A 12111-nucleotide genomic window follows, 5' to 3' on the forward strand; every position below is an offset into this window, starting at 1 on the left:
ACACACTCTGCTGTGAGATATCTGTGCTCCACCTCCAAATTAAAGAAACTGAAAAATTTCTGCGTAAGTAAGTGTAAGGAATACACAGACACTCAGTAGATTTGTGGATGAATGGATAGAGCAGCAGCAGTGGTGTGTTGATATAAGGATGAATCCAGTCCCCGAGGGCCAAAAGAGAAGGATGAGAAAAAGGATTGAGGAGGAGATCCTTGAGGAAACAAGGGCTAGAGCAGAGAGGACAACAGAGAACCAGGTCTGATGATGAAAATCTTTTATGATCAGTCTTTCAGAGTGTTACTGGTATTAAATCTCGCGTCCACATAAAAGATGAGCCATAACACATGCAGACTAGGTTAAGTCCACTGTCCTCCAGTTAATTTAGCTGTGCGCGATGTTGTTGCAACTGCAGTTAACTTAAATACATTTCCAAATGGTCCGCATTTACCAGCTGCAACATGAAAGTGATGCACACATTAATGCATCAGTAAATAGAAAACAACTTGTAAAACAATGTATACGCTCCTGAAGTAATTTTACCACATTCTTTTTCAGGTGTGTCGTTTTTAAGGAGGTTTATTAAAAACATTTGTAGTGTCAGTTCTTTCTGCAGTCACAGGAGGACAGTGATGATTATTAACAGGCACATGCTGTAGATACATACACCACCAGTCACTATAGAAGGCCACAAAAATCAATGACTGTTTTCCATGGCCTAGATCATTTCTGACAGTTGGAGGAGGAAACTTCCAATCAACTAATTAGCCATTCACACCCCTCGGGCTTTGGTTACTTTACGCTTTTTATAGTGTGTATGTGTGTGTGTGTGTACGCGATTGCATGCAAAATAACCTAGAAGATTCTGGAAAACACAAATGGGTCATCAAAGTGGAAGGAACCAGCAGAATCAGCCAATCAGACACCTTAAACCCAACCACATGGGGACGCACAGAGTCCCAAACGAGCCAATGAATAAATCAGAAGGCCTGGTCGCTGGGACAAATTTACAATACAGAATAGAAGGGCGCTAATGGGTGCTGGCCACACTTAGACACACATAAAAACACTTTGCATTCACTTGTTAACCACAATGTGGGGACAAATGGGGATGAAGGGAGGAAAAGGGGTGAGGAGGAGTGAGAAAAGGGTGAGACGACTCTTTGCATGACTTCTTCGTTAACCACAGGACTGAGGGGACCCCGCCTCGCCTCACACAGGACACCTGTCCCACCAGACTTTTACAGGCACGCACCCGCCATCTCACCCATTAAGGCTGAGGGGAACCAGTGCGGTCTGCAGAAAAAAAATGGGCTGGGAATTCGAAAAAGCTGTGGATGATCGGGGGGTTCATCGATCGTCAGATGGCTGTTCGCTGTTGGCGGTTTTTTGAAACTTCGGTGGAGGTTAGAGTCAGCGAGGAAGTGTAGCGAAACAAAGAGGGCAACTGAAAATAGAGCTGGGTGATGACACTCTTTCAAAGGAGCAGTGCCTACATATGATTGTCGTAGTTTTTTGTTTATTAATGCATAGCAGCAAATGATACTGTTTCACTGTGTGATTATTGCCAAATTAGCCCAAAGTGCAAGAAAGCCATCAGATGTTGAGGTTTATCTCTGTAACCCAAACCAAGCTTCAAACCTAAACATAACCACTGACTTCCTACCCTCTAAACACACACACACACACACACATGGAGGGCTTGACCGAAGTAGCTGTGCAGGGCTGCTGAGCTGGGATTGGTGTACAATGTGGTAAGGTTCAGGTTTACCATTAATATGGGTCTGTGGCCTTGCTGGTGTTTTCTCTAAAACACACACACACATACGCTGAAATGAAGAGTAGGATCTCACCAGTATTGATTTTTTGAAGGGTGATAGTTTGGATTACAGCTGCCAAAATGTTATATTTTGAGTGGCTCTAAGCGAAAGCTGTTTGAGGCTCTCTGTGTAGAGCAGCCAATCACCATTCTCTCCAAGTGCGGAGCAGCCAATTAAAAATACCTTTGCAAAAGGGTGTCTTTTTTGTATTGATGAGATGTGATGTACTCTGACAAAGTGTTGAAAATAGACAACATCAGCTGTCTTCAACCAGGACCATTCCCAGCATCCACTGGGAGAAGGTCAAAGGTCATGGACTAAGAAGCTTATAGTTAATATAAGACCATATAAAAAGTTCTCCAAAAGTTCTGTTAGATGAGTATAAAAGCTATGGATGCAAAATTGGTATCAAGGCAAACTCAGACTATGACTAGTAATCAAATCCATACCCTTCTCAGAGAAATATCGCTATGTGTGAAACAGTCGAATCAGTGCAGACGCTGTCCAGATCACGGCGATATTAAAAACCACTGAAGCGATTAAGCAGGCGTTCGGAAGGAAGTGAAAGAGGGCAGCAGAGAGAGAGGAGAGATGAAAAAGAAGGGAGGAAATGAAGGGATCTTTATTGGAGCTCCATCTTCCTGCTGCAGCTGATGGAGGAGGACAGAAGGAGGGAAACGCTGTAAAAAGTGATGCTAAGGTCTGACCCAGAGAATGCATTGTAAAACGTGACACGGGCGATTAGTTTTCTGCCCGACCACAGTTATTGTTAACATTTACAGGCCTCTGCAGCGCATAATACGTGCTTGATAAATATTACATTTGTGTATTTTGATGGGCAATATTTAAACCACAGATAATTTAAACAGCAGGTTCAAACACAAAATATTAAATGTCATGTAAATTTCTGGTCATTCCAGGTGTTGTAGGGAGATCACTAAGCTGTAATCTAGTGCCTCTTGGTGATATTAAATGCTGTCTGAAACCATCACTGGTGCATTTAGATTTACATGATTATTGTCATTATTATTATTGCTGTTTTTTTGTTTTGTTTAGTTTGCCTTAAAATCACAGTTCTAAAACAAACTGGGCAATGTGAGAATCTGTGATAAAACCACCAGCTGAGTGTTGACATTTTTTGCAGGGGAGTAGGGGGGGGCATGCAGAGATCAAACAGCAAAGCCAGGCTGTGTGATGTGTGGCCAGATCGCCACATGGGAGCCACTGTGTGTGCGTAGGGGTGTGTGCGTGTGTGTATGTAAGTGTGTGTGTATGTGTGTGTGTGGAGTAAAGGGGAAGAGGCAGATAGACATGAGATGAATCCATAGAAGGAACTCTTTGCTTATTCCCAGGCTTCAAAATAAGAGCCAGAGATCACAGCTGGACAAATGACCTAAAATACACACACACACACACACACACACACACAGAGAGAGAGAGAGAGAGAGAGAGGGGGGGCAACTTTTTGCTGTCGGAGTGAAATAAAACAACTGAAAGAAGTAATGAAAGAGAGAACTGAGTCCTTTGGGGGTCTTTATAGGTGTGTATCATCATGATTATGTGACTCATCATATATTGACTCTCGTGTGTGTTTGTGATGTGTACATTTGCGTGTGGCTTCAAAGTGCTGAATCATAATGATTGCAGCAGGCAGCTCCTCAGTGAGACTGAGGCATAAAACCTGACTGAATCTAATAGCTAAACAGCAGGAGGTGACGCACATGCACACACACACTTTCATGTGGCAGCACAAAGGAAAAGTTTTGTCGTACATTTTGAAATGTGTTTTCCAACTGTATTTATTCCCACAACTATTAGCAAGAATGGAAAATTCCCTCCAAAAAAGAGAGAAAAGCATGGAAAGAAAATACTGACCTCATCATGTAGATGAGGATGTTGCAAGCACCAAATGTTCACTGCTCGTTAACATAGTCTGTCTAAAACCACTCACGTGCAAATTCAAATCTCTATCAAGCATGAAATTTCTTTCCAATCACATAGTCTCAAAAAGCATATTCAAACCCCCGACACAGTGAGACCAGCTGATGACAGGAGGATGTAAAGGGTAGAAACCATTTCAGACGTGTCAGCTCTGCAGTGTGAACACAGTGTGAACCCCCTTCAGTAAACTGAAGGAGGGGCTTCTGGTAAGGCAACATTACTAGTTTCTCATAAGTCCATCCATGCATTCTTTCATCTCCTTTTCCATTTCATTCTCACTGACTTCCCAGCATCATCAGCATGCTGGAAAAAAAAGCTTCTGTCTTTTTAGGAGCAAATGGCAGGACTGAACTACAGGATTTCGCTCTTTTGAATAATGTAGAAACTATTGATAGCGTGCTTTAAGATGAAGCAGCTTTGAGTAGAAGAATTGCTTGTTTCCATCTCAGTATTGTTATTGTGTATTCTGTTTCAGGTGCATCCAAAGTACGCAAGTGTTGTTCACAAAATGTACTGTTGTTGTTGAGAACACCTCCTCCTTCTCTTTCTCTTCTCATCTCATTTACTCCTCTGCTCCTCCTTTTCTCTTCACCCTTTCATTGTCACCTCCCCTCTTCTTCTTCTCTTCTTTTATGTTCTCTCCTCGTCCCTTCTTCCTGTTACCCGACTGCAAAAATAACGACTTCCGTTTCTCTTCTCACGCTGTTGTTTTTCCTCTAGCTTGTTTTTCTTTTCATGCACAGGGGCAAACACACACACACACACACACACACACACACAGTCCACTCAGGCCTCTTTTGTGGTTATTATTGCGAAAGTCTGCAAACTCTGCTTGGTTTGCGGCTTTGGTAAGAGTGTGTGTGTGTGTGTTTGTGTGTGTGTGTGTGTGTGTGCATGAGACAGAGACAACTGGTGTGTGTGGTTTACCAGCATGGCTAACCAACACACAGTAAATGCAAAACTAGATGCCACAGACACACACTGAGCTGTGCTTTGTCTGGTTTTAATTATTCATTTATTTGAATGTCAAATTGTACAAAGACAAATATTTGCCTTGAAAATCTGCTTCATCATGTGGCATAATGACACATCGCAACAACAGAGTCTGTGGATCTTTGTGTCTGCATGCAAACAAAATATAAATATAATTACACACAGACACACACACACGATGTTTTCTTCCTTAACAGCCACAGTGTTGCTCTGTTGCTGTTGCTGTGTGTGTGTGTGTGTGTGTGTGCGTCCTGAATGCAGGGCCTTGTCTTTCTAACGGTCGCTCTGTCACATACATCCTCCTCGCTTCCTTCTCCCCTCACTATCTCCTCTGTCTGTTACAGCTCACACAACAGACATTTTGAAACAGTCAAACAGCCTCTGTTAGTTAAACACAATTGCGTAAACTGCCCTTTCGTGTTCTTTAAAGGAGATTCTGATATGTTTAATCCACCTTAAATCCACAAAAATGTGATTGTACACCATAAAATATCTCTGGCACAGTTTCACTTTATGAAAAGCTGATAGGAATAAAAGTGTCCTGATCTAAGTGCTTGTTAATTTTACAAATCACACATAAATATGCTTTACAATAACAGAGAAATGGCATGTTGATTTACATTCATGAGCATGTTTCCCTACGTGAAAATCAGCCTGATTGCGCTGAGGATGAGGTCATTGCACTGCCTTTGTTGTGTGGTGATGCATGTGGTGGTGCAGCGTGATGTGAATTGTCTGCACACACAACATTACAGTGATATGCCTTTAATACAACTATGCAACCACATGTGCTGCTCATCATGGCGGTTTCAATAACCAACAATAACTCAAGGGAGTTAATGTTTGATCTTTTTCGCTGTAAGGAAGGGACACCAAAGGCTGCTGCCCCTGTGAGGGGCTGTGGGATGATTAATGAGAGGAAAGACAAACCAAATTCTGCTGCTGAAATTTATATGAATTTTTTTAGACTTTTCTATAATCTTTGCTTTTTTTTTTTGTTGAAGTATTGGATGATTCGAGCTGTTTGGAAAATGTGATGCAGATATTTCTGCAGTGGGTCACAAGCCAAAAAGTTTAGTAAATGCTGGCGTAACCTTTAGTAATGCATTGTATTTAATAAGACTTTTATGTGCATTTTTTATGTAAACTCTGAATCTGGAAAGTCACTTCCACAGTTGAATAGAAGTTAGTAGTTGTGATGATGACTAAATCTCAACACTGTGAAGTAGAGAAGGGGCATAAAAGTATCAGGAACAGTAATTTGCTGAGTACTGCATGATTCGCTGATATACAATACATATCATGTGGAAATTCACTAAAGCATTACTAATTTTAGAAGGAAAAGACGCAGCATTATCTTTAGTCAAAGCCAGACACGAATCAGGCTGCTGTCAGATCAGTTCAGAAACAATCTTCAAAAAGATAAGAGATAAATGAAGCAGCTCACCTTTTAATTAATTAGTTGATTATTTATTTATTCATGTTCTCTCTTTGCTGTTTTATTCATTATTCTTATTTACTCATTTTGCTTTGATAGGGCACAGATGTGCTGCTTGTGTATACATACATGATATGTGCATATACAAGTATGTATATATGAGTGTATATAGAGTATAATTGCATATATTTTGAATGGCATCGTTTTCATTTTAACGTGAATCGCCTGAATTTTTGTCCCCTGGTGCTTATTCAAAAAAAAAACAATGACAGTGGAAAAAAAAATAATAATAAAATTAAAATTATCAGCAACATTGATACATTTAACTCATTTTATTTTTTAATATTTGCTGATTCACTCATTTCAAAAGTGAGCTTTTGCTTTTTTTTCTGCTTGATACCATTTTAAAAATGAAACAGATCTGACAGCATCACCCTGTGAAACAACCAATCGATCAAATAGAACATGAATAATGACGATATTTCTGAGTCGCAGTCGTATAGTATAGCCGGGTCATATCTATCAATCAACCTGGAGTGTGAGCACTCACAACAGACCGGAGGAGAGTTTTTAAAAAGCCCAACAAGAACCCGATGTCTGACTGTACTGCTGCCCCGGAGGTGACCTGTAACACTGTTGGCTCACTGTTCACTGTAGTGTGCTTTGACACTGTGATAAGTTATGAATGTGAGAAAGCTCATATATTAGAGTTGTGTGAGAATACGTGAGTGCTCTGAATGCAGCAGCTACACACCGAGACTCGGCATCACCTCTTGTAAAATCAGCCTGAAGCAGACCTGCGGAGTTTCCTCTGTTACGCTTTGCCGCCTCCTGATAACACACTCTCTGTCTGTCTTTGTGACACTCACACACACTCACGCACACGCACACACACACACACACAGCAGGTGGAACCTCCAGATAACCAGAATCAGCCTTGGACAGGCGCATGCGATGTGGCCGAGAGAGTCGACAAGTGGAAAGCGGCTGATGGAGCCTGCGACACGATGGGTTTAGATGTGACAAGAGGCGTAAATTAAAGCAAAAGATAGACAGAAAAGCAGCAAAAACAAGCTTCACACCGATTTGATATATGAACAGAGGGAAGGGAACAATGCAAATTCAACAAACGGAGGATGGAAATGCCAAAAAACAACTTGGAGTGGCTTTCGTTTTCAGCCAGACATCTGAGATATATGGAGTGGGAAAGGAGGGATGGAGGATGGAGAGGGAGGAGGGCAGAAAAAGTAAAAGGGGAAAAAAATTCTTAAAATGTTTAGTTTGAGTACATGAAATTAGAAGAACTTGAAGAAAATACATTTATTTACATTTAACAGGCATGTTATCAAATTTCACCAGTAATAACTGTAAGCCTGTGAATATTCTCAGTAATAACTTTAGCTTTAAATTCCATTTTTAAATGTAAGTTTTTATTTTTACTATGTGAATTCAGCTTGATTACCTGCACAGATTTGCTCACAAAGAGTCATAAGGAGGCTCAGTCTGGAGTTTGATTCAGTCAAATCAGATTCAGACAGACAAGTCAGTCTGTAATTACTATTGCTTTTCAAAGATTTGGATGGATTTTAGTCACCAGTTTTGTTTTGTTTTTTTCCTCAACTTGAGCTGTTGAGGAACTGTGAAAGCAAGAAAGCAAGCAAGGAACTGACGAACTGTGAAAGCAAATTTTTTAAGGCTCCTGGTTGTGAAAAGATGGCGTTATAAACCTCCTGCCTCTGGCTGTTGGTCACGAGCATCTTCAGCAGCTCTTGCACCTGTGGTTTAACTGGCTGTCAAAACATGTGTTTTCATTCATGTAACCTGCGTTATCTGATTACATGCAGTGGGGATGTTCAGCCCTTCATAAGTTGTTTCAGCTGGCTAAACTTAACATGACTTCACCTGCCGCTCATGCAATAGTGGGATGTAAAGTACATTTACTCAAGTACTGTACTTTAGTACAAATTTGTGGTACTCAGGTACTTCCATTTTATGCAACTTAACAGAGACAAATACAGAGCTACATTTGTCTGGCAGTTTTAGTTACCAGTTACTTTTCAGATTAAAGTTTTTCATGACCTTCTTTTCCAATAAAAATGGACATTTTAATTGGGTGATGAATCATTAAAGGCACCGCTGATAGGCCTAGAACTGACTTCATGTTAGTCAGTGACACTTAGAGCACAAACAGATCAGTTTAAAACTGAACAGCGAATCGTTTCACGTTGCGCTTGCGCTTTCTGCTGCTGATAAACTGAAGCTCAGTTAAGTCAAAACAGATAATCTCAACAAGGGAACAACTACAGTAACCACACACACACACTCACACACACGGACAGGCTGAGCTGATAAAGCAGAGTGTGTCTGGTAGATTTGTTCCAAGGCTGAGGACACACACACACACACACGTGTACACATGTGTCTAAATGTAGATGGAGATAAAACAGCAATTTGTGTTCAGTAGATTTCATGTTGTAGACATGATCATTGGAGAAGAGTCAAGTGATGACATAACCAGGCGCAAACAGCCAATAGGACTGCAGTAGACGAAAACCAATCAGCGGTGGGAGTCACATTGATTCTCAACCACTGATGGGTTAACCACATGTGATTCTATCAGCTTATACTGGTTAAAATCCTACATGGTGTGGTTTGACCATGTCAGCAAGTGAAACAAACAACAACAACAACAACAACAAAGCCCTTTTTTTGTAGTGCAACTAATCCATTAAGCAGTATTTAGCAGGTTAGATCACGTGATATGTCGTGACAAATGTAGTGACTGACAGGAGACAAAAGCAACATGTATCAAACTGTGGAAGGTGTACACACACACACACAATCACACACACTCACACACACTCTCACTCGCGCGATTATAGCCGTGTAACCACAGCACACAGGCGGGAAACACGTGATCTGAAGTGTGTGAGCATGTGGGGCACGAGCAGTTACAGTGCTGCAGAGCAAGTTAGGCTAACAATGACAAGCACACACACTTTGCTTTTGGTACATCACAATGACTTCCATCCATTTCCTAGAGACAATAACTTTATATTAACTAAAAAACAGGATAGATAGATGAATCCCCTTAATATGATGGTATAAACAGACCACATGACATATATAGTTAAAATAGTTTTTTCAGTCGTTCTTTTGAAGTCCAGAAAGACCCTAAAGTGCTCAGAATAATAGACAATTTGAGCAAGCCAATTAAAGTCCACAGTGGAGTTTTCATTCACTTAAGTGATTGCACTTAAAATATTGGCTGAGCTAAGCACAAATCCATTCAAATTCATCACATCACTTAAAGTATGAGACCGCAGAACGAGTTTTTCTGAAGAGTAAAATTTTTTCTGAAAATTGAACCAACTTTTTGTGATGACAGACATTTTTTAAGAAAAAGTTTGTCACATTGAGCCGTATGTCCTGACAGTGTCGTCTGTGAATTATGTGTTTTTTGAAATAAAAATATCAACAATATTTTTTTTTCAACCCACATTCTGCATTTCTCATTTTCAGTTCACTGTGATGAACAAGAATTCTGTATGTAATGTGCACATATTCTGTTTTCGAAGTAAAAACATACACACAGGCGTTTATGACACTGTGTGCGGATGCACAAAATGATGTCAGAAGTGTGGATGCAGTCAAGAATTAATTCTTTTTTTCTTCTGAAGTACTGTACTGTAGTTTAGCAGGAAACCCACAGACTCGGTGTGCTCACACGCAGTCACACAGTGTTCTTGAGAATTTCCAGCAAAGACAACGGTGAGTGAAAATGGAAAATAAAATTGGAGAACAAAACTGATATAGGAAATGCGGGCACCGAAAAAATGCATACGATACATACATAAAGATATAAAATATGGTTTCATTTTGTTTTGATTTATCTTCATTGTTAGATCTCACAGATTAATGACCATGGTTTGGTGGATGTTCAACTGTTTCATGTGGCTAAAATGTTCAGATATCCACATGCTAGTGGGTGATGGGAAGTGTCTCAGTGGGGGTGGAGGGTGTGTGTGGGGTGGATGATCCATGCTTCTACACACCCCCTAAAAACTTTCAAAAGACTGAATCAATATTTGTTTCACAGATTTAATGAAGACAAGCCATCAAAACCGATGACTAATTATAAAAAGCTGTGGATCATTACTTGCAGTTGTGTATCACATGGATAGCCAGCGGTGGGAAAACGAAGCAGACGTGTCTAGTCATTCACACAGCTGCCGGCTGATGCAGCAGGAAGGAATGCCTGCTACATTCCTCGCTCTCCTCCTTCCTATTATCCTCCCTGTTAGCTGGGAGGCTGCAGGCTCTCAGGAGCAGCTGTATGACCTGCTTCAGGTTATTCTCTCCTGTTGACAAGACACCCGAGCCTCCAACTGCACTGTTGCTACTGTATGAGCGAGAAACAGCTTGTGTTGCAGCGCACCAGAGGCAGGAAATACAAGACTGTGGATGTATAAAGCAACTTAAAGCTGCCTTTATTGAATATATCAATGGTGGTGGTGTACTGGCCAGCCAGAATATTTTCACAATAGGCAGGCTCTGGCATAGGTCTTTACCAGCCATTTGGCCCACATGGAACTCTTAGTACATATAGAAACACTATATCCATGTTAAATATGGTAGGTTATGTGTCTTTGCTGTATTTTGCACTTATGTGAATGTCAGTGTCTTATACCAAACTCTTGGACTTGTGACAGCAAAGCATGTCGGTGCTCTGTGGTGACTTTGTGGTTGTTTTTTTACTGTGCATGTTTTGGTTTTGGATGTTCACTTTTGTGCCGTCATGTCGCTTTGGCTCTTTTTTAGATTTATTTTTATTATTCCAGATGGACTTTGACTAATCAAAAAATCTTCTAAAAACCGTTGCAGAGCAGATGCGATCCAGCAAGAGAAACACGTGTAGTAGGAGTATTTCACATGTACAAAATCAATAAACATGCTGAGTAACTGTCGTATTAGCAGCTATAATTAACACCGGGAGAGAGGCAAACAGAATCACACACTGCCACTCCCAGAGGGAATAAAATCATTAATAGCGCATACAAAGAGAATTTAGACCCTAATTGAACACGCAAAGCTGCATAAGGACTTTTGGGTCTGGCAGCTAATTTCTATAGCTCCTGCATATGGTTTCACCAGCTTAGTACTGATACTTTAAACTTACGAAGACCACAGTCAAGTTCATACCAAAGTGCAGTTTTAATGGCTCAAATTTGATCCCAGGTGACAAACATTCACACACAGAAACTTTTTAAAAAATCCTAAATTCATCATTCATCATAAAATCCACTGAAAACACTTTGAAGGACCTTAATCAGCCAATAAAAACCTACAGAAACACCCAGCAGAGCTACACAGCACAGGTGCACAAACACACACTTACCTCGTGTGAAGGCTGACTGATAGGATGACACTGTCTCAAAGATACTGTTGGATGCCATGAAATGATTAATTCCCAGAAGTTTTCTTCCTCTCCACCTTTTTTCTCTGTCAATGAATGAAAGCACGCACAAACACACAGACAATGAGGGGTGAGTGACCCTCATTAGAAAACTTCCAACAAGCTCAAACATCAGCATTCATGGCCAGTCTCTTAACCACAAGCCACATCAGTCTATGTAGGTGTATGCGTGTGTATGTGTTTGCGTGAAGCAATGTGTGTCATGTATGGAACTTATCACTGATGCTCATCAGTGTTATTAAGTGAGGATTACACCAACACACCACAAGACATTTACAACTCTAGATTTCACATAATATGTGAAAAAAACAGACAAGGTAAATAAAACGAGGTGATTAATCAGGTTATTTCCCGAGTACAATGTGTTGTTTTATTTGAGCGTCTATATTTATATTGTGCCCTCAAGATTGTATGAAATTTAGTTGCATCGCCTGGTCTGCTTTCTCTTT

At 40.5% G+C, this 12111-nt stretch overlaps 1 protein-coding gene and 1 long non-coding RNA gene across 2 annotated transcripts in view; one reads left to right on the plus strand and one right to left on the minus strand.

The window, feature by feature from the left end:
* LOC124055379 overlaps positions 1-12111 on the plus strand; it is a 55259-nt gene that overhangs the window by 34255 nt on the left and 8893 nt on the right. The gene's annotated exons all lie outside the window — the stretch shown is intronic.
* The window catches only part of runx1 (RUNX family transcription factor 1), a 42437-nt gene that overhangs the window by 29057 nt on the left and 1269 nt on the right, over positions 1-12111 (minus strand). The window contains exon 2 of the mRNA XM_046382155.1: positions 11585-11688. Coding sequence (XP_046238111.1) covers positions 11585-11642 — 58 coding nt within the window. The 5' untranslated portion in view covers positions 11643-11688. The remainder of the gene's footprint in view (positions 1-11584; positions 11689-12111) is intronic.

Source organism: Scatophagus argus, chromosome 24 (assembly GCF_020382885.2).
Source record: "Scatophagus argus isolate fScaArg1 chromosome 24, fScaArg1.pri, whole genome shotgun sequence".
Lineage (NCBI taxonomy): Eukaryota > Metazoa > Chordata > Actinopteri > Scatophagidae > Scatophagus > Scatophagus argus.